The sequence below is a fragment of the Propithecus coquereli genome, unplaced genomic scaffold, assembly GCF_000956105.1.
Source record: "Propithecus coquereli isolate 6110/MARCELLA unplaced genomic scaffold, Pcoq_1.0 Scaffold215, whole genome shotgun sequence".
Classification (NCBI taxonomy): domain Eukaryota; kingdom Metazoa; phylum Chordata; class Mammalia; order Primates; family Indriidae; genus Propithecus; species Propithecus coquereli.
In genome coordinates, this window is record NW_012146634.1 from 3,330,457 (window position 1) to 3,352,911 (window position 22,455).

General features: G+C 47.1%; 1 protein-coding gene across 1 annotated transcript; it reads right to left on the bottom strand.

The window, feature by feature from the left end:
* Positions 1 to 8,939: 8,939 nt before the first annotated feature.
* On the bottom strand, positions 8,940 to 16,525 carry NGF (nerve growth factor (beta polypeptide)). The gene is made up of 2 exons (XM_012644606.1): positions 16,408 to 16,525; positions 8,940 to 9,833 (listed from the first exon to the last, which is right to left on the bottom strand). The coding sequence occupies exon 2, from the start codon at positions 9,819 to 9,821 to the stop codon at positions 9,096 to 9,098; it is 726 nt and encodes a 241-aa protein (XP_012500060.1). The 5' UTR covers positions 9,822 to 9,833; positions 16,408 to 16,525; the 3' UTR covers positions 8,940 to 9,095.
* Positions 16,526 to 22,455: the final 5,930 nt, after the last annotated feature.

The window sequence follows — 22,455 nt, forward strand, 5'->3', positions numbered from 1 at the left end:
AAAAAAAACCAACAAAAAAACAAAAAAACAGGTGAATTGGTATTTGGGCCAATATAGGCTAATGGAATAAGGCTCCCCCCACCAATGAATAAGGGGCAGATGTATAGGGCAGAAATAAATATGTAAATATGTAGCTTGTGTGTGTGTGTTGAGGGCAGTGGTGCTCAGTGTGCCCTCCTGGACCTGCCACCTGACCTATGCACAGCGTCTTTGTTAAAAGAAAACAGCACTCAGATCTACCCCATTGTCCAGATGGTCTGCACACGGCACCAGGCTGGGCCTCCTTCACTCAGTGGCACAGCTAGGATTCTGACTGAAACATCAGCTTCTTTTTCTGACACTCTCCTTTTCATTCTACGGGAATCTGGGTATTCCATTTTAATTATGTCTTTACGGCATGGCTTTACATAGGGCAAAGGCTTTTATAATGAATAAAAAAATTGAAAAGGTTTTCCCTTCTAAAAACCTCTGTGACTCACTAAATACACACAAACCACAAGCCAATAAAGCCATGATTAAAGTCTATGTAAAATAAATCTCTCAATGAAGAGAGTTTTTCTTGCTGTTAGCACGAGTCATCCAAACCCTTTGATGTATGTTGGGCCCTCTTGCTCATAGACCTCTGTCTTATCATCACTCTCCCCAGCCATGAATCTTACTGCTCACTGGAGAAGTCTTGTTAACAGCAGGGGCAGCTTCCCGGAACTAGTGAAGAAAAATCAGGAAAATGACCCAAGTGAAAGGTAAGCCCAGAAGAAGAAATCCAGCAGCCAACTAATAGCTTTCCCGTCTGGAGTCCCTGCCTGTGCCGAGCAGAGGCTGCTGTGGTAAGGGAGCAAGACTGATTTAGGGGGAGTTTTGCCCACATTTTGGTCTTCTGGCTCTTGCTCTGTGGAGAGTCATGTTGTAAAATTAAAAAAAAAACATACAAAACTTCAAAGAGTTCCTGAAACAACATATTTTCTACAGAAAAATTTATATTTACCACCTGAGGCTGCAGGTCTGTGGTACCAGATACCTAGATGTAAACCAAAGAGAGTCACTGGGTTATCTGAATATGTGATTTCCGGCACACGCAGCCAACAGTTACTTTAATTTTATTGCTTTGAGCAACTGTTAATTCAGAGAACTTACTGGCCATCTGTTCTGATAAACTTTAAGTGGTTTGAATTCTTTGCAATACTTTTTCCAGCAAAGCTTCTCTTAGGGCAATCATTGGCCTCATTTTTATTGTGTTCACAATCTTTTACCCAAAATAGCGATATTTTTATTTAGTGGATGAAAGAGAGATTGTGATTACAACAGTAACTGCTATGGACTGAGAAAGGAGCCAACTAAAGAGAGAAAGAATAGAATGAACTGGTTGTTATTTTTAAATGACATTCTTCCAATATGACAAACTGTAAGTAAACTGTATATTGCCCTTTGAGGGTAAGAGCCTGAGGTGGAAACTCCACATATGGCCATCAAGAGGTCCAGTTTGGGGTTTGTGAGTGCTTCGAGTGACTGCTGACATGGTTTGCTGATGGAATTCATCTACTGAAAGCTAAAGGAAGGCAAACCCTGAGACTGATGGGAACTACTTGTTTTATACATTGAACTGTGACATTTTTCATTTTTACAGCCATTGCTGATGTAAGTGTTATGTAAACTGTCCCTGGTGCAATAAAAACAGCCCCTCTGGGAAGTTTTAGGACGGTACAAAATGCCTGACTCTGAGGAGGGCGACTTTTCCTTGCTCGTTATCAAGGAGAGGAAACTGAGAGAAAGAGAAGAGAGGAAGCTTGCTCAGATTTACTTTGGGAGGGAGAAATTCTGCATCCGGCCCTCCAGTGTGGTGCTTTGCTTGTCGCCAGGTCTTTTTTTCTGCAAGTAGGACCAAGCCTGGTGCTGCGTGTCAGGTGCCTGGCTCCCTTTCTGCCCCTCTGCCAAATACGCCTCCAAGGCCAAACCAAAACGCCCTCCCCAACCGCCCCCAACCCCAACCCCCCTTTGGGAGGGGGTCCCAACCCCCTGGGAACTGGGTGGCAACCAAAACAAAATTTTCCCAGTGTGCTATTAGTCAGATGGGCCCCTTTATGACTTCTCCTCATCAAGGGAGGACAACAGGGCTGACCTTGTGGGACACGGGCCTGGGAGCCTATAGCAGAGTTTGGATTCCCAGTGATGGAATTAGAGCCAGGACTGCTTTGCCCAAGGTCAGTTTGGACTCTGAGAAACCAAAGAGATGAGCGTTGTCAAAATTCCTAAGTGAGAACTGAGGTCTGGACCATGGGAGGCATATGTGGTGTAGGACCTTGCTGTTCAAAGTGTGGTCCCCAGAGCAGCACTGTAGGTGTCCCCTGGGGTTTGTTAGAAGGATCTCAGTCTGCCATCCCTCACCTACCGAACCAGATCGTCAGGATTTCTGTAGAGAACCCAAGGCAGGAGAAGGGCTAGGGGCACAAGGCCAGCTGAGAGTTTGGAACTCAGTAGGGGTAAGATAGGAGTGAGAGCACATCAGGAAGAAGCTGGTGGAGGCCAAGGTATCTATGTGTAGGGGAGGGGAGGGTGATTTCTGCCCACACATGGGGGTATTCGAGGCTACCTCCCTGGGCTGTGGCTGTGGGTGTGTAGTATACGGGTATATCCAGACTGAAAGCTGAAAGAGCCAAATCTTCTATTCAGCCTCCAACTGGGATATAAAGGCCTGGGGGATGGTAGCCCATCTTACCCCTCTTCCTACTCCAGGCCTAGCATGGCACCTTGCACATCACAGATGTGTAGTCAGTCTCTGCTGAACTGAACAGAGCCCTTCAGCTTCTCCCATCAGTCACACAGCTTGGTGTGATTACAGTGGAGAGTGACCATTGATTCTGCGTTTCCCTCAGGAGTCTTCTGGTAAGATAATGACATTTTGATATTTACTGCAGCACAAAAGCACCCTGATGGATCAGAGAGGATCCCAGCATCACACCCCTTGAGAGTCCAGGCAATGCCCCAAAGACCCAGGTTCCTGCCTGGGTGCCAGCCCATCAACGTGCCGTTTTTGCAGAAAGGAAAATGGACCTGCGGATTCTCGCTGTTATTGTCTCAGATGCCAAGCCCAGAGCCTTGCTGTGCATTCGGGGAACTGTTACTGCCAGCCTCTGCAGAACCCCGGGAATGAGCTCTGCTGCAGCAGCCTTCTCCTGGCAAGAGTTAACACTAAGGTGCAGCTGACGGAATGTGAGGGCTGGAGAGCCAGCTCTGGGGATTGCTATTGCAATCAGAAGACGGCCCAAGTCAGAGCTCCAAAGCCCTTTGAAGGGATGCCAGCTCAGACACATGTTTCCAATTATCATATGCAATCTCGAGACAGTGTGCAAGTTGCACTTTCATTATGTCAAAGTGAAAGGAATGGTGGGGGCGAGATAAAGGGGGAGAGGCCGCCAAGCTGGAGACTGTACTTAGCCGTGGCACCAAACATTAGCCAAGGCGCTGAGCTGGCCTCCCACCCAAGTCCGCCCCCGGAGCCAGGGGCACATGGCACCTACTCTGAAAGCCTTTTTTTCCTTCTTATTTTGGGGATCAAGGAAACCAGATGATGTGGCTGGAGGCGGCCTCGTCTTCAGAAAGATATTTGACCAGCTCTTTGGTATTTAGTCTGAACAGAGACGAGATTTTGTGGAAATCATACGGGGACTTTGTGTCTTCCTACAGGATTTCACATAGCTACTCTCTGAATTTTCCCAAGGTCTGTAATTGCAGGAGAAGCTAATTCCTTTGCCAGTTGTAGCTCAGAACCAGGTGAGAGAAGAGAGACAGCTCTTCTCTCTCTCCCACCCAGGGCTGGGCAGCCTCTTGGTTGGATTTTATCTTGTTTGTAATTCTGGAATAAGTCCCAGCACAGGACAATAATTTCACTCAACTTCTTTTTCCAAACACCGTTCAACGTTCTTTCCTTCAGAAATTCTTTTCTGGCTTATTCTTTCCATCTGATTGCTTCTTACTGCTGTAGCTATCATTTAGAATGTTTATTGGATGGGCTTGTGTGTTGCTCTGTGTTTTTAAGTCAATATGTGGATGCATGTGAGTGTAGACTGTCCACTTCCTGGCCGCCTCTTAGCTCTTGGGGGTTATTCTCTCTCTCTCACACACACACACAGACATGCTATCTTTGTATGTTGTGTGTATATCTGTGCATATGTATTGCTGTATATGTATATATATAGCTGGATATATACAGGTACTGTATATTTACATATGGTTTATATACAATAATTTACTATGTGCCAAACACTGGGCCAAGTGCTTTACAATATAACAAGGTAGGTTCTATTATTGTCATCCATATTTTACATATAGGAAAACAGGAGTGCAGACAGATAAGTATTAATTAATTTGTCCAACGTCACTCAGCTAAGCTGGTGGTGAGTCCAGGCTTTGACCTTGACAGTCCGATCTCACTCCTCACTCTAACACTGACCTCTGAAAGCTGCTCAGAGACTTCCCACACCTCAGAAAGGACCTTGTCTTCAACTCAGACCATTAACTCATTTACCGCTGACACAGTACGTAGGGGGTAGGGAACAGGGATGAGGATGGTGGTGATGGAGAAAAAGATGAAAACTAAGTTCTGTCTTACCTGCGCTAAGGCATTGATTGCCTGCCACATGCGAGACAGGGTCCAGGTCCAGACAGATGTGACACATCCTTGACTTCAAGGAGCAGCCCTGGGTTGGAGGGCTTCTCCTCGGGCTGCTGTTGTGTGTGGGAAGGTCTGCCCAACTTACTTTGGCCCTGGGCCCCCTGAGCCATCTTCACACACTCAGGTGAACTTCAGGAAGGTCAGAGCTTTTCAGTTGCATACTCGAGTGAATTAGAGCAAAACAGATCCCACGTGCCTGGCACGTGGAAACTCTCCGAGCCAATGGTTCATAAACTTGCCAAGGGCTGGAGGAGTAAGCACATCCCAGGGAACCGTGGCGTGGTTCTCTGGCGGAGTACACATGAACAGAAGGCACAGCCTTCCCGGCCACTTGCCTAAGGTAGTCTCTAGTGTCAGTGCTCAGAGCTAATCCACATAAAGTGCCTAGCAGTGTGCCCGGCACATAGTAGGCTCTTAATAAATGCTAATGGTCACTATTAGCACTGCTCGTCACAGCCGAACCTGTGATACATCTATAAAACGGTCTGTCATGAACCCTCTCGAGTTGTGGAAAGCTGTTCCATCTCATCCTAACATTCTTTCAGGGTTTCTCAGTCAATCTGCTTTCCAAAACTAAAGTTTATTACACACTCCTTAAGTGCTAGGCACTGTGTATATTAATATACACTATCTCACTTAATTATCTCTCAGCCCTCTGAGAAAGCGTTATTATCATCCCCGTGCACAGATGAAGAAATCGTCAGAGAGCTTCCACATATCAGTTGTCACAGAAGTTAAGCCGCCTGCTTAAAGTCACACAGCCTTAGCAGAAGTGCCTTGTTTGTCTGGTTCCAAAGCTTGTGCTCTTAACTCCTGCACTAGAACTTCTAGAACCCAGGTGGCCTTCCTGAGCCCAGATTTAGGCCAGATCTGAAGCCGAAGAGCTGCTGTTCTTGCTCTTACCCTCCTGAGGATGGCTCTATATTCCACAATGTCCACTGACCAGAGGGTTTTCCTCACCTGATCTACACACCTGCCAATAAGAAAATATTTAGTGAGCACCAACATAGCTGATTCTCTCCTATGATCAACACAGAGTTGCTAAATTTGCAATAAATAATTTTGCCTCACACTTGCATGGCACTTGACTGTTTTCAAAATACATGGTTTTGCTTCATGCTCACAACTCTGAGATACAGGAATGATTATTTTCATTTCACAGCTGCAAGAACTGAGCTCAAAGAGGAGCTGTATCTTGCCAAGCTTTCACAGATAGAAATGGGGGAGCTGGGGCCAGAACCCAGCTCTGCTGACACCAAGCCCAGAGTTCGTATCGTCATGTCAGGCTGCTTCCTCAGCACCATGGGTGACGGATGACCTCGGCTCTGAGCACTGGCGCCTCCCACTGCTTCACTCCAGCCAGTGGGAGAAAGACCCAGAGGTCAGTGCTGAGCCCAGGCCCGTGTTCTTGACAGCGCACACTCCACTCAGGCCTGCTTCTCCTGCCTCACCGTGTCTTCTCCAGGGAGCAAAGATCACGCTGCCCAGGGGGGACAGACCCTGCCTTCCTGTCCTCTACTCCAGGTTTTGAGCGGATCCTCCTCTCACGATGCATCTTGTGCTGAGGAGAGAGTGGCGAGACTTTTAGGAGGAACACTCCCACGTTCCACTGGAATAGAAGCAGCCGTTGGTTGTTGCTGAAAATCTGCCCCCAGGTTTTCCACTAACAGGGAGAGCAGGTCCAGGGGAGGCTGGAGTTCTGGGTGGGGGCAGGGGCAGTCAGAGGGACAGACTGGGAATGAAAACTAGAGTCAGGCACCCTGTTGCTCTCCTCACCCAGAGCCAGGAGCTCTGCCTCCTGCTGAGGCAGCTTGAGCCTTGCCAGGAGTGCCGTGTGGGGTGGAGGACCGGCCAGGGTGCATGCTAGTTTTCTTTGGCATGTGGAGGAAGTCGCCCAGGGGAGAGGGATCTGCTCTCACCCTCTGGGCTTTTGGGGAACACAGGCAGAAAAATCTCAGTGAGGCACTTGAAGGAAATTTTGCTGGACGTGCAGCTGCCGCTGCTCGGCTGAGCGCGGTGTGCGGTTGGGAGCTGTTTTCTCAATGTGCTTGAGTGTCTGGGCCCTGGTGACCCTGGGTGGCCTCTCGGGGCAGCCGGGTGGGTCTGAAAGCCCGATGGAGCTCCCCCCGAGAGTGGGAGCAGAGCCCAAGCTGCGGAAATCACTGCGCTCGGGTTGTTTTTGGACGGCTCCAAGGCTGTTGGGCCAAACTGATATCCCCCCGTATTGAGTGAAAACATTGTCTCCCACGCTGGGACTCCAGAGTTTCGGCCTAGAGTGGATTTTGCCTTTGGGAAGGCAGGCGGTGTTCCTGGGATGGGGAGGCCCTCCTCTTACCTACGGGGAAGATGAAATGAGAAGGCTTTGGCCTGCGTCCTCGCTCAGAGAAACCTCCCTCCTCCCTCAGAGGGTCTTCCCTCCAGGCAGCCCATGGGAGCCAAAGATGTTTTTTCGATGTCCCAAGTGTCTGGCAGTGCTGGGAGCAGCTCTCCAGGACTCTCTTTGCTAGTGTAGCTGCTCACAAACAAACCCTTCCGATGGGAGCCTTCTGATGCCTCCCTCTCCACTCCTCTCTCCCCAAATCCAGAAGCTGCAGGCCTGTCCAGCCATAAGAGGAAGGCCCCCCCAGGAACTGTTTGTAGGGAAGCTCAGCATGACCGAGGCCACTGGCATTGGAGCCCAGTAAAAAGCCACAAACCCAGGTCAGTGGGAGGGCTCCCTTCCCTTTATCTCAGCACAGAATATTCTGGTTGGTGTTTCTTGAACATAAATCTTTATTCCAATAGCAGTAGCTTTGATAGAAAAAACAGGGCCCGTTTCATCATGCTTTTACCCCGATCAAATGGCTCTCGTGCCAAAGCTCCCTACGTTTCTAATTTGCCCTATTTGGATGGGGTGGGGGTGGGGCAGACAGCGAGCCTTACAGAGGGAATGAATATGACCATTTGCTTTTTTCTCGGATGGACAATTTGGTCCTGTTCTCTTGAAAACCAGAGTAGGAATTTCATCCTGGGGGGGAGAAGGGATGGATGGGAGAGTAAAATTTCTGTGTCAAATGTAAGTGCTCTGTCTGGGGAGAAAATTGTGGTTTCAGGGCAAATACCAAATGAAAGATGCAGGGGAAGGTGGCAGTGTGAGGCTAGGTGGAGCCGTGTTCCAGGCTGAACCCTGTGGTCTTTCTGTTACCTTCACCTCTCTAAGATGCTCTTGATACAGTCAGTGGTGATGAGCACATTTAAAAACCCCACAAACACTGCCCAGGATGTTGACTTTGTTGGAGGCAGAGGGATGCTTGTGAAGGTGAGAGGACACACCTTCCTCCTCCTGCTGTGCCTTCCCCTCCCCTTCCCCACACCCATCTGCTCTCTCTCTGTCCCCTGCTTCACCTCCCCTGTTAGGGAGGAACAGAAAGCCATTGCTCCCTCCCGGCTGGGCTGCATCTCCCTGGTTTATTGTGTTGGGTCTCACTCCATTCACCTTTGCCTTTTCTCCCCGACCTGACCTCTTCTCTGCAGGTCCCATGGCCTTTGGTCACTTGTGGAAATCAATCAGTTAAGAATCAAAAAGTTGTCAGAAGCTCTTTCTCAACAGGTCTCTGCCTTCCCTGGCTGTTAGGCCAATGCTGGGGCCACTGGAAGTCTCTGCTGCAGCTGTTAGTGGGTGGCAAGAGTATCAGAGGCCCTAATGTTTTCTTGGGGTAATGAAGTCTTTCTGCAGGAAGCCACTGAGGGATAAACTGAGGGGCAGCCATTAGTACTAAGGCAATCTTAACATGAAATCAGATCTACCGTGACAGCCTCATGAGATTATTCTGTTACAACTCTTCCAGACAGCAGATCTCCCCCTAAAAATAGGCAGCCTCACAGGTCTTTGGTGCGAGCCTCCTCCTGTCTGTATAGTAAGTCTCTGCAGGACCAAGCCTGGGCCTCTCTGCGGCGGGGGGCAGCCCCGAGCCCAGCAGTGATCTGATGAATCTCCACTAACTTCCCCGAGTGAGGCAATCAGGCTCATGGGTCCCGCTGTGGGGCACGTAATCCAAGGATTAGGTAGCTTTGGCTCTGGAATGCAGGACACACTTGCAATCCTGTAGCCCTCCCTACCCAATCATGCTGGCTCAGGCTAATACCTGAACCGCAGTGCATGCGGGGTGGGGTGGGGTTCCAGGGGGGCCCTAGAGGTAGTCAGGGCTGGTTGCGGACAAGTCACCCTGCAACTTCCCAAGACCCACTGATGGTCTTACTGAGGAAAACGACTTGAGTACTGGCACACAGGATGATTCCAAAAATTTAATAAATAATGATTTTTTTAAAACTGTATAAACTATAAATTACCATGCAGTCCTTATAATTTAAAATAATTTACAGGTTGAGGTAGGGAGGGGCCCAGGAGAGTGTGGAAGGGGCGGGTGGGGAGGGGCGTGTCGGCAGGTCAGGTTCTTCTCGCAGCCTTCCTGCTGAGCACGCACACGCAGGCCGTGTCGATCCTGATAAACCGCCAAGCAGCCTGCTTGCCGTCCATGGTCAGCGCCTTGACAAAGGTGTGGGTCGTGGTGCAGTACGAGTTCCAATGCTTCGAGTCAATGCCCCGGCACCCGCTGTCAACGGGGGTGGGGTCCCGGCACTTGGTCTCAAAAAAGTACTGTTTGAAGACACTGTTGTTAATGTTCACCTCTCCCAACACCATCACCTCCTTGCCCTTGATGTCCGTGGCGGTGGTCTTATCCCCAACCCACACACTGACGCTGTCGCACACGGAGAACTCGCCCCTGTGGAAGACGGGGTGGGTCGTTGACCGCTTGCTCCTGTGAGTCCTGTTGAAGCCGGTGGCACCACCGACCTCCAAGTCCAGATCCTGGGTGTCTGCGGCTTCGGGTGGGGGCTGGGTGCTAAACAGCACACGGGGTGAACGTAGTCGCCGCTTCTTAAAAAGCCTGGGGTCCACAGTGATGTTGCGGTTCTGCCCTGCCACCCGGGCCGCTATCGCCCCTGCAGGCGTGCTGCGGGCTCTGCGCAGAGCTGTGTCAAGGGAAAGCTGAAGTTTAGTCCAGTGGGCTTGGGGGATGGTGTGTCCTGCTGGGACATTGCTCTCTGTGTATGGTTCCGCCTGTATGCCGATCAGAAGAGCTGTAATCAGAGTGTAGAACAACATGGACATTACGCTATGCGCCTGGAATGAGAAAGAGATGAGGATTATTCCATGGAGTACTAAGTGTTTTCAAAACCCAATTTCTGGGTCCCTCAGAGCTGACCTCCCAAGAGAATCACAAGGTTTCACCTGGTAGTCTATGGGTAAGAGGTCCCTAGAATTTATGCTTCAAACTGGGGCAACTTTTGAGAGTGAAAGCGGGTGCTGGCAGTACTTACACTGGGACAACAGGCGTCAGTCAGGGCTGACTCAGACAATCTGGGTGTTTGATCACCCCATTTATGGGGTGGGCTTTTCCAGGAAGGGACAGGACCCCTGACATTCTGCCCAGTAGCTTGGTGTGAACTTGGGAACGTGCTCTGAGTTCTATGACTGCCAGCTTGAGGCAGCCGAGGGAGGTGGTGTGCGTGCGTGTGTGTTCCAGGGAGGCAGGCGGCATGAGTTTGACGCCTCTCCGCATCACTCGTGCCTTGATGTGATGGTGCTGGTCCTGCCAGACAGCTGTAATCCCCTGAGAAGGCACTGGGAAGAGCAGCTGGGGACACGTCTGGAAGCCTCGACACTGGGTACTCCCCCATTCAGACACTGGGTTACTCTAAGATCTGGTGACTCAGAATCCTTCTTATGCATCCGCAAAGCATCATGTTTGGCCTAAAACTTGTGGCTCCGGGGCCATCTTAGTCCGTGAATCTATTCAGCCCCCACCCTACACATATAAACATGACATGCGTAATGATTCCTCTTTGAGTGATGTTTTTACGTTTTTCAAATGCGCTCACTTCTATCTTCTCGTTAGTCTGTGAATTAAGTTAGGATATATCATCCTTCTTTCACATATAAGGAAACTGATTCACAGAAAATTAACCGACCACTAAAACATTAAAGTCACAAATAACAACTGGACCAGAAATAGAACCCAAAGTTGACCCTTACTAAGCCATCTGCCCTTCCATGCATACTCCCTCCCTCCCTCCCTTTCTCTTTCATTCTTAAACATCTTTTCTTTTTATTATTTCTGGAGTATGTTCTTCTATGAGTATAGGCCAAACAGTGTGAATCTACTTGTCCCTAAGAGGGCTCCACACTATGCTGCAGTTACCCCATGGTGACCCCACAAGTGACCCGCACAGTGACCCCACCACCCCCTCAGTCAGGTAATCATAGAATTAGTTCTGCTCCTGCCCTTCACCCAATGAGCTCCTCTGCACACCTGAAGATGTATAGCAAATGCCACCACCTTTGTGAAGCTTCCCTAGATCTTCTGGGTAGGATTAGAGGCATCCTATATAGTGTTCTCCAAACTTCCAATTCTCTCCTTTCTCCCATCTCTCCTTCTCATTCTTAGGTCTTTCTGCTCCCTAGCCACTTTTCCAGCCTGGCACATATACCACCTGCTCCTTGAAGCCTTCTCAGATCATTCCAATCAAAAGTGATCTCCTTCCATTCTGAACTTCAGAATGGCAAATTCGCGAGCGTACATGTGTGTTCTCTCCTACTAAATCAGTGTAAAGAACTTTGCATTGGCTCTGAGGTTAGAAAACCTTGCTTGGATTCCTACTCAAGCACTTGTTAGCAGAAGGAAGTCACTTAGTTTTTCTGAGCCTTAGTGTTCTTGATAAAAGGTGGTCAATAAACACTATTCCCCAGAGTTGTTAGGATTAAGTGGGGGCTCACAAAATCTGTGTTAATTAGGAGTTGTTTCTATCTTCTTGTGGTCAAGGGCTTTGTATTTTTCCAGCTCTACTGCTCGGACTCAGAGCCATTATTATTGTCCCCACTGACTGTAAGGTCCTGGAGGGCAGAGCTGTGTCTCCTCACCCGTGTGTCTGCTTACTCTACCCCTCAGCGTGCTCTCCCTTGTCTTCCAGGACAGTTTGTGCATAAGCCCATCACCTCTCCTAGTGCTGTGGATAGTCATCTACATGTGCCCGTCTCCCTCAGAGTGCTTTAGAAGCTGTGTGGTTTGCATTTCAGGATTTCCAGGACCATGTGCAGTGTCTGGCATATATTGTAGGTACTCAAAAAATATAAGGAGAATGAATGGAGTGAATGGGAGTGGCCAGAGAAGCATGCCACCTGCCCTTTTCCACTATGGTGCATGGTTTCTTTTGGACTTTGTGCATATGGCTACACGCTGCTTTTCTAATCTACTTTAAAGCAATGCATTCTTCTCCTCGATACTGTGCTTTCATTCAGCTGGAAATAGGCAGCTCTTTGGTAAGATATCAAGAAGGAAACTACCAAATTCTTTTCTCTTTGGTTACTTTGAAGAATATTTCTATTTGCTCCAATCTCCAGCTGACCCTGCAGAGGAGGCAGGGGCGTATCTGGGCTTTTGATTAGCACCAGTTCTGCTGGCTAAGGGTCTTGCAGATAAATGTCCTGCCAACTCTTCCAGAACCGAACATTCAGTTGGCAGCGCATTCAAGCCCTTTGCTTTTGCTCCTTTTTTTGATTTACTTTTTTCTTCTTCTCAGTACACATTATCTTTCATCAGGTAGATTAAAGGAGAAGAAATAAAACTGAAATTCATCCCTTGTTAGAAATTAGTAACACTTGTTAGAATTTGGGTAGGGAAATGAAAATAATTGACCAAAACTTAGGGTTTTGATGGAAATAAGAGGACATGCTGCTCCCTATTCCCCATGAGCAGAGGTTCCCACCCCATCCTACAGTCTCTCCTTTGGTGGGCTCATCCTCTTCTAAGGAGTCCACTGACATCTCTGTGCAGCTGATGCCCATACCTGGATCCCTAGCTCACCTGCTCTTTTGAAGCCAGTTCTGAACCTCCAAACTCCTGAGAGCAACTCTCCATGGATATTGGCGTTTGAAATTCAAGACATCCAGAACAAAACCCTTCATACTCATGATCCTCATTAGGATCATCTTTTCCCCTTTCCCTCCTCTGTATCCAACAGCAGCCCCACTTTGGACCACGTGATGATTTACAAAGCAGTCTTACAGCTACTGTCACCTTTGATCCTGTCTCCCCATCCTCCTCAATGTGCTTCGCTGCAGCTTCCTTTTGCCATTACTGGGACCATTATTCCTTCATCCACTGGCTCCAAACCTCTGCTCATCCCTGGACTCTGTTCCTTCCTCCCTGCCCTCCATTTAGCCCTTTTGGTTCTGCTTTGGCCACGTTCTCTGAAAACTGCATTTTCTTTCTATTAATATTCCACCTCTGGGTCCCCCTGGTTCAGGTCATGGAAACAGACTCCCACCTGATATTCTGGACCTTCTTCCAGTGCCTCCTATCCCTGGCCACCCCATTTGGCTTCTTAAAGTCGTGATCTGATCACGTCACCCTGCTCAAAGGAGCTGGTGCTGAGCCCCTTGTCTAGCGAGCCAGTAGGCCCTGCTCAGCCTGGCACAGGGGCCCTGCCTCCTTCTGCTCCCCTCACATAGTTTGCATTCCTGGCACACAGAACTCCTGGGGGCAGTTCCTGCTCTGTGCTCGCCTGCCCTTGCCCTGCTCAGACTCTTTCCAACTGGCCTGTTCCCTGCCCTCCCTGCGCCTTCCTGCTCTCCATCTCTGCCGGCAGAATCCTTCCTGTTGTCCTTCAACGACTTCAGTGCCACCTCTACTGGGGAGCTTTTTCTAATTCCAACAAGGCAAACCTTCTCCCTTCTCCATCTCTTAAAGCCTTTCCTTTATGCTGTCTCACAGTGTTGTGTTCTCCCCTTATCCTGCCTCCTAGAGAGCAAACTCCCTGTAGGCAGCTAAGTGTCATACTCATCTCTGTTGCCTTCACGTGACCTAGCACTCCCAGGTAGCCCCAGCTCTAAGGACCAGCAAGCATGTACACAAGTCTCCTGCCTTCTGTGTTCCTTAATTTCTCCATCTGAGTGATGATGTTTAAGGTAGGTGTCTTCCAACTCTGACATTCTTCGATTTTAAGGAATTACAAAGTTTTCTACTCTGCCTAGCAGCGGCTGACTCTACTGAATTAACTTCACGAAATTCTTAGTCTAATGCTGTTTCTCAACTCACTGTCAAGATACCAAGTAGTGCCTGGTGACATTTAATTGCAATGGAGTTTTGCATCATGGACAGATTGTTTCATTAATACTTGAAAATGTCTCAAATATATCTCTCATTTGAGTTCTAGAGTAAAAGATTTTTTAAAAAAATAATATTTGATTTACTCATGATAACATGTTTCTATAATCTTTAAAAAATGTTTTAAAAGTCTCTTTTTAAGAAAACATCAGTAAATAAAAGAAAAAAGAGAGAAAAAAACTAGTGTATTTTCTATTCTAGTAATACAACGCATAGTTTAGAAAAGAACATTCTCTTTTTAGTTGATGTGAACCCAGGGAGGAGATCTATTTATTTATTTTCAAAAACAACCTTTGAAGCCTTTCTCCTGAACAGATGACAGCCCTCTGTGTGGCTTCACTAAGCAGAGCTCTTCAAGCTGAATGATCAGCTGGGAGGATGCAATTAGGGTCTTACGTGAAGGAACATGTTCCATTTAATGTGCGAATGCTCTTTGCTTGTCCTTCTCCTACCCAGAATGAAGATGCTGGCTAAGAGGGGGAGGCCAGTTGGGATGCCTTTACAACCAGCTATGGGTGGGCTGCCCAGCAATCTTGACCCTTATTGGGCCAGTGGTATATTCTGTGGATTTCCAGTAGTTCACACACTCCAGTAATAGGAGAAATTTCCTGTACCAGGTAAATGATCTTCACAGATTCTGACCTCGCCTGAATAGGTGATGAAGCTGCTGGACAGAGCTAAGCACCTGTGTCAAATATTTGCAGCTAGGAGGGCTGATGGCACTGGGAGACTGGCAACCGCGCCTGGGGAGGTGTGTTGTAGAAGGGAGTAAGAGAATTCCTGCCTTAAAGAGAATGTGCCAAGAACAGCCAGTGATTCTTGGGCTCAAGACTGGATCAGTGAACCAGGTCACCAACTATTGGCAAGAGAAGAAATTCTTGTGGCCAAGGAAATCCAGCCTCCTCCTCCTCCATCTCATGTGCCACATTCTGAGCATAGGTCAAGGGTCATTTCTTATTTTACACTTGGCCTTCACTCTAAATGTTAACTGTTTGCTATCTCCAGTTGTAAGGACTCGGACACTCTTGGTTGTTGGAGCCCGCGTGTGTGTCGGAGGAATTCTGTGGCTCCTCAATTTCCCAGCTAGGTGCCCGGGAGGCGTCCTGGTCTGAACAGGCATTGACAGAATAAACTCCAGAGCCTCTGTTGGCATCTCCCAGACAGGGTTTATTAGGAGGAGTCATGGCCTGGAAGGGACATCAGAGATTAAAGTCCAGAGGTTCTCAAATTTCAGGGCATCAGAATCACCTGGAAAGTTTGTTAAACTATAGACTGCTGGGCCCAGATGCAGAATTTCTCAATCTGTAGGTCTCGGGGTAGGGTGGGCATTGAGTATCTACATTTCTTACCAGTTCCCAGGTGATGCTGGCGCTGCTGGTCTGGCGACCACATTTCGAGAACCACTAATCTACCCCACTTCTTTAACCTTGTAGAGGACACAAATGAGCCTGGGGGAGGCTAAGTGACTTTGGGTGACACAACTAGGGAAGGATAGGGTCAGCCTGTGGATGTTTGGCCCGTTGCTTGGCCTCAGCACCTTTTAGAGGAAAGAGGCCTGAGGCCACACACACACTGCAGCTGATAAGTCCTGGGGTGCATCTACTCATCCCCCAATATCAAAACAAAAATTCCATTCAAAGGATTGTAAGTTTTACCTTCCTGATGCCACAGATGCAGATATTAGGGAACATTGAGATATTTAATTGTTTTCTTATCTAGTTTATTGGATTTCTGGGAATCATGTAGACTTGATCCAAAAGCACTTAAAATGCCCATGATAGACACATGCAGCCAGAAAGCACTAGCACATACAGGTGTGGGAGCTCCTGGGCTCCTCCAGGACAGGCGTGCTGGCTGCATGAATGGGAACCAGATCTACTGGTCTGAACTCTTAGAGACATATCTGACAATGAAGGAGATGAGATAATAATTATAATCATTATTACTTATTGGGCATAATTGTCTAATTAGCCATCACGACAACCTAGGAGGCAGCCTTTGTTATCTCATTTTACAGATGAAAGAGAGAAGCGCTAAGATTATGTAACTTGATCACAAGCATACACCAGGCGTAAGTGCAACTCAGAGCCAGGCCTACCTATGTCCAGATCTGGAACTCTTCCCCATTCCTCCACTCCACTGGCCAAGGGCATAAAGACTGACCGTGAACCTTCCATCTCACAAGGTCCACCTGCTCAGACAGACTGGAGAGTTGTGTGGAGGGTCTGACTGACACCATCTATTTGAGGCCTTGTGTTCTGTTACTTTAGATGCTTGACACAGCCCAGACTCTTGATGTGTCCTTGGAAGCCATGGGCCGTCCTGAGGGCATGAGGGACTTCTCTCCCAGTAGGCCAGGAGGGCCACATTTGCTGCATGGATAAGAGCTACTGCAGGCCCCCCGCTGGCCCTGGTTAGATCTGACTCCCCCTCCTCCTTCTGGGGCTAGATTGTCCTAGCACTTGAGGCTCCTGCTTCTGGCAGTTCCAGAGCTTGGAACCTTGGAGAGGCAGATGCAGCTCAGGCGCTTACCTCAGCGTGGCCAGGATAGAAAGCTGCTCCCTTGGAAAAGCTGTTATTGGGTCCGGACGCTGAGCTGAGCTTGGGTCCAGCATGCCATCTAGCCCCTTGGAATGCACGACCACGGGCCAAAACTCTGTGGAGGGGGAGAGCTGGCATTAGATGGGTACTTCACCACATTTTACAGCAGATGGATACCTGTGATCTAGGCAGCAGGGAGGAATATGCCGACAGGACAAATTTTATTTCCAAGTTCTGGGATTTTACCAGCATCGGGGCCTAGGAATGAGCTAGAATCTGGCTACTGAAATTGCCAGGGGCCTGACCTTGCATGGACCTGAGGCGGCACCTGCCTCTCACTCTTGTGCCAAAGCTCTTGATTTCAACCTGGACACAGTCCATGGCCGATCTTATACCTAGTGTAGGTGTTTCCAGACCCACACCAAAGTCCTACTCTAGCAGATCCCTTACCTAGTATCAAAATGGAAATTATTCTATACATTACGCATGCAGATACAGTAGACCCAACTTTAAATCAGCCTAAGATAAATTATACAGAAGCAAAAGTCCTGACAATTCAGAGCAAGTTGGTGCTTTGATGAAAATGCAGGTGAGCAATGGTGACAAATAAGACAACCTGGCTACCAGACAGATAACATGGAGTTTTACAGAACCAGGCCATGAATCTCAGAGCACCATGCTTTGAGTCAAATTTTAGGATTGAAAGCTATGGAGCTGATACAATGATAACAAAGTTCTATTCAATTTTAGATTGTAGTTTCTAGAAGTAATGGAAGGCTTCTATTTTCCCCTCACTTCTATAAACCTGATACATGTATTAGGTGCCTTCTTTATTCACTCAACAATATTTCCTGAGCACCTACTATATGCCAAGCACTTTTCTTGGTGCTGGAGACACGGAAGTGAATGGGACAAACAAGGTCTCTACTCTCGTGCAGCTTATAGTCTTGTGTAAATCAACAAAATATATTCAGATTCTTCGTATGCCATGAAGGAAATAACAGGGTCTGATGAGACCCAGGGTGCAACTGCAGGGTGCATCAAGGGGCCACTGTAGACAGGATGCTCAGTGAGGACTTCTTTGAGGAGGTGGCCTTCAAGTTAAGATCTGAAGGATGAGAAGGAATAGAGGAGAGAACATTCCAGACAGAAGGAAAAATAAGTGCAAAGGCCCTGAGATAGAAACAAGTCAAAGGGGCTGGGCATGAAGGGAAGAGGCCTAGGACATGAGTTGGAGAGCCAGAAAGAGGCAGGTCTGCAGAGACATAGCAAGGAGCTATGGTTGTACTGTCAGGGCAACAGGAAGGGAGTAGAGGGCTTTAAGCAGGAGCATGACATGGTGTATTTTGTGAATGAATGAATGAACTACTATGCCTATCGCAGAATTTGTTGTAGGGTGGGGTGCTCCCTGAAAAGTTCTAAAATGACTGTCTGTGTTCTCTTTCCAACTATAAAAATCCTCTCCCCATGATGTCTTTTTCCAGTGGGGACTCCCCACCACCTCTCTTCCTTCAGCCCCCTCTCATCTTGTGCTATGGATGCAAACATCAGAGAAGCCAAGGCTCCCCAAACCCTAGTAATGAAGAGGAGCTGGAGAACAGGGAGGTAGAAAGGGCCTCTGGAGTGGCCTTCATGCTACTGGAAATCATATAATTAAGGGCTGAGTGTCTCCATTCTCCTCCCTTCCCTGTTTAAAATATTTTTTGCCTCAGAAAGTACCAGAAAAACCTTCTAATACTCAATGAAGTTTGAGGCTTAGAGATGAAAACTTACTCAAATTCCCTTAAAGAGGTTATATTCTATGTCAAAGGACATGTTCATGCTCTCCACGGTTGGATTTAGCACAGGAGAGGGAGGATGGCATGTATCCCAGGGTAAGAGGTAGGTATTATTTGGTCCCATTACTCATGGGAAAGATGATCTCATCTAGTCCACAAACCCTTCATCTGGAGTTTGGCTAAACCTGATGCATTGCAAGGCTGGAATCCACAGACCTGCATCCTGATCCAATTCACTCCCATTCTTAGGTAAGTTACTTGGCATCTTTAAGCATCTCTGAGCTTTCTCCTCCATAGGATGAGGAGCTGGCACAGATGATAGCTAAGGTCCCTCTGGCTCTGGTCATCTGAGAGTCTATGACAGTTAATGTTTTCCAGCCTGAATCCCTGCTGGATGCTTAAGTAATGCTTTCCCTCACCCCAAAATTGAGATTCATTCATGTCATTAATTACACACTTAAACTTGCTGGTCTTGTGCCAGCCACTGTGTTAGATGCTAGGGACACAAAGAAGGATAAGACATAATACTTAATGTCCTAGAGCTCTAATCTAGAGGTGAGGAAAGCAAGCGCATGGACAAGCATTTAAAGTACAATGTGATATGTATTATGTATATTTGACATGATATGGAAACCCAGTGGAAGGAGGAATTGATTTTATCTGGCCAGGCTAGTCAGAGACATGTTCATAGAGGAGGTAACATCCAAGCTGAGTTCTTAAGAATGAATAGGAGCTCATTAGGAAAGAAGATAAGCAAAAGCATCACAGAGCCCCAGAGTTCAAGAACTGGCTAGTGGTCCAACATGGCTTAGGAAGAGGTGTTGGGGAGGGTGAACATAGTATGCAATGGGTCTCATATAGCAGTAGGTGCTAATAAACTTGCAGAGCTCACTTGACTGCTTCCTACAGGACACAGAAAGCCTTTGCTTTTAATTTGTGGAACAATTGGAGAAGTAACAGGGACTCTCCCTGAAAATATTCTGGATATTTTACTACAAGCTAGGATGGCCTCCAATTCAGATGGTTAGAAGAAGAGAGAAGTTTGGTCTAAATAAAAAGTTTCACAACACCTAGACAGACCTGCCTTCTTAAGGGATCCAACTGTAAACCAACCACAACAGGTTTCCTGGCCCTTTATCCGAACTTCTGGCCCAAGTCACCTTGGTGTATGCCGGGGTCCCCTGCCAGTCTCATGTAGATGCTTGATTGCTATATTCAAGAACCTGTCCAGCATCCCCTATGTGTCTGGCCTTCTCTTATTCAGTGTTGGTATTGGTTGTTTTCTACTTGAGTGAGAAATTCTCTGTCTGGAATGCTGAAACATTAAATGATTTTCATAGGTATTGTTATCATTGTTTTTATTCTCATGCTAGTGAAGGTTGGGGCTCTAAAATTAAATCCAATTTAAATATTACCTATTTCTAATGCAAAGACATTAGGGACAAACAACCCAAACACATATCTATTTTTAAAACCCTCTCTGTTCTCATGGGGTAATCACTTAAGCAGAAATCAGAGGGCTCTCACACTTTTGATACATGCTTGCAAATAGATCCCAGCTCATTTCAGGACCATGTTCTATTCCTTCTTATGGGGCAAAAAAGAATCCTATTAAAGTCTAGTGTACCTATTCTAGACCCTGACATGTCCTGGGTTTCATGCTTTAAGGCACTAGTTCTCAAAGTGTGGTCCGCAGTAGTATTGTAGTAGTACCTTGGAATTCACTAGAAAGGCAAATTCTTGGTCTCTACCATAGACCTATCGAGTGGGAAACTCTGGGAGTGAAACACAAGAATATGTGGTTTAACAAGCCCTACAGGTGATTCTGATGTTCACTTAAGTTTAAGAAAAATTGCTTTAGGGGTTCCACCCTGGCCCTCTTCCAACTCCAACCACCCCACGGGGTGAGGCATCCAGTGCAAAGAGAGAGTGCCAACCCAGAGTTCGTCTACTGCTGTGGACTGCCCGCTGGACCGTGACTTTCCATGTGACAGTCAAAGGTATGTTACAGGCTCCTTTCCCCTTCTAGACCACACTCCCAGGACCCATCACTCCGGGACCTCTGCCCAACCAGCCCTGAGTCTGCTACTGCTAAGGGGACAGAAGGCTCTTCTGAAGACTCCTGAGGGTAATCAATGCTATTTTGGCCCATTTCAGCCAAAAAACTTTGATTAATGGCAAATTGTTCAAAATCCAGTCAAAACATAGTTTAAGGAAACTGTGCCTTTGCTGGTAGTTTATCAGGGAGTGATGACCATTAGCTGAAGCTGTTGAAACCTGCTAACTCCGTCAGTCAGCATCCCCCTAAGCCCTCCATGCTCGAACGTTGTGGAAGATTCTCTCTACCTTCCTAGAACCTACTTTCTGCTGCCCTGCCCCAAATCCTCTACAGCAGAGACTCTCAACCTTTGCCACACATTGGAATCTCCTGGGCAACTTTCCAAACTCCTGCTGCCTGTGTCTCACCTCCAGAGATTCTGCCTGGGCATCAGGATTTTGTAAAATTCCCTAGATGATCCCAGCATAAAGCCAGGGCTGAGAGCCACTGCTGTGCAAGATGAATGGGAAGCTTGGCATGGACTTTGATGAGCCAGTAATTAAGAGAAATTATCAAGAAATTAATGTATCTCAGAAAATATGAAATGCAGGTGTGGTCACATTATAGCCATAACAAAGTGTGAGAATATAGTTGGCAGAACCTCTAGGGAGTGCTGTCCCTTTCTTCCTGCCCTTCCCGCCTGCTAATTGTCTAGATACAATTGACATTTGTGAATTGGAAGTTGTTTTTTTTTTTGCTTCTTCCATGCCACTTAAAATGTTCTTTGGTGTTGGAGGTGTGGTTGGCCTATTAAGCCCAAGAACTATTTGCTGAAATTTTGAATACCAAAGATTTGCAGATGCTTGAACAAAAAGACCTCTTAGACCACTCCTCCCATGTGCTCCAAAGCAATGGCTAGTCCTAAGAGCAGTCTGCACTGCATCAAAGATGGCGGGACAGCTGCAGCCCCCTTCTTCTAGTTTCCACCCAACAGAGTTCTGCGAGTGGGAAAATTCACTAGGAAACATCAGGGATTAAGAACATGTTGATGAGAGTATAATAGTAATTGTCGGTGCTATTGCTGTGATTTTCCTTGCTGCAACCATTCCCATTAATTCTCTCCTCTGTTAGTTCTTACCCTGAGCCTGTACACAAAGGGAAAAGGAATTTGAACTATTTTCTAGTGTGGAATATGACTGTGAGGTTTGCTGACTAGGAGCTCTTTTATGGGGGGGGGATGAATTTTGGCCATCACATAATTTGATGTGTTTTAACTATTTAGTGGTTTTGGCATTTTCAATAGGAAAATAGTGCATCTGGCACCGATGACTTAGGAAGACATTAAAGTTCAACAAAATTGCTATTCTTTTTGACTGAAAGTTTCAATGCTGACAATTTTAAAGTGCCTTGCCACATTTTCCTAAAAGAGAAACAGACCTATGGCTCTTTGGGCGATTCTGGGGTAAATTACAAAACCCTTTCTAGCATTTCCCCAGAGAATCAGGCAGCTGGAGAAAGAAGCCATTGTGGTTAGCTGACCTTGAACTTCAGAATCAGAGCGTTTGCTGTGAATGTGAGTGGCCATCTGTTGTGTGTGGCTGGCCGCAGTCTGTATGGTGTTTACCTGACTGGAGTAATGCACGAACTGTGTGACGGGCCACACCACGGGAGGTTTTCAAAGCATGGGTAATGACAACGGCATTAATGTGGTAGAAGATAAGACATCTAAACACACAGCAGCCTTCCATTCATTACAGAGCTGAGGGCAGAATATTTTTGCAAGAATGTACTACTAAATAACAGTTCTTGTAGTATAGCCCATCAGCTTAGTAATACTAACGATATATCTATAATCTACATTTGAATGCCAAAAACAATCCAATAGTTTTTCAAACTTTTCTGCGACCCTAAGAATACATCTCCTTGGTTCCAACTGGCTGATCCTTAAACCACAGAAAAAAAAACTTTCAACTATGCTTTTGGCCTTTTCCTGGTCTGTTGTTCCCATACTTGGGACTAATAGCAGACAGCAGTACTGGGAACAAAGGGGTCTCTCAAGCTGGTTGGAGTCAAAGTTTACATTTGATAATTATAGTACCTATCGAGGTCTTCAGCCCACTATAGACCTTGAATGACCACCTAGGATTGAATACATGAATGAAAACAAAACGGTGCCAGTGAATGTTAACTCAGATTCAAGCTCTTTATTCTATTTGCTTTATA

Excerpts from the sequence above, each read along its gene's own strand:
- NGF (XM_012644606.1), bottom strand. The coding sequence starts at position 9,821 with ATGTCCATGTTGTTCTACACTCTGATTACAGCTCTTCTGATCGGCATA.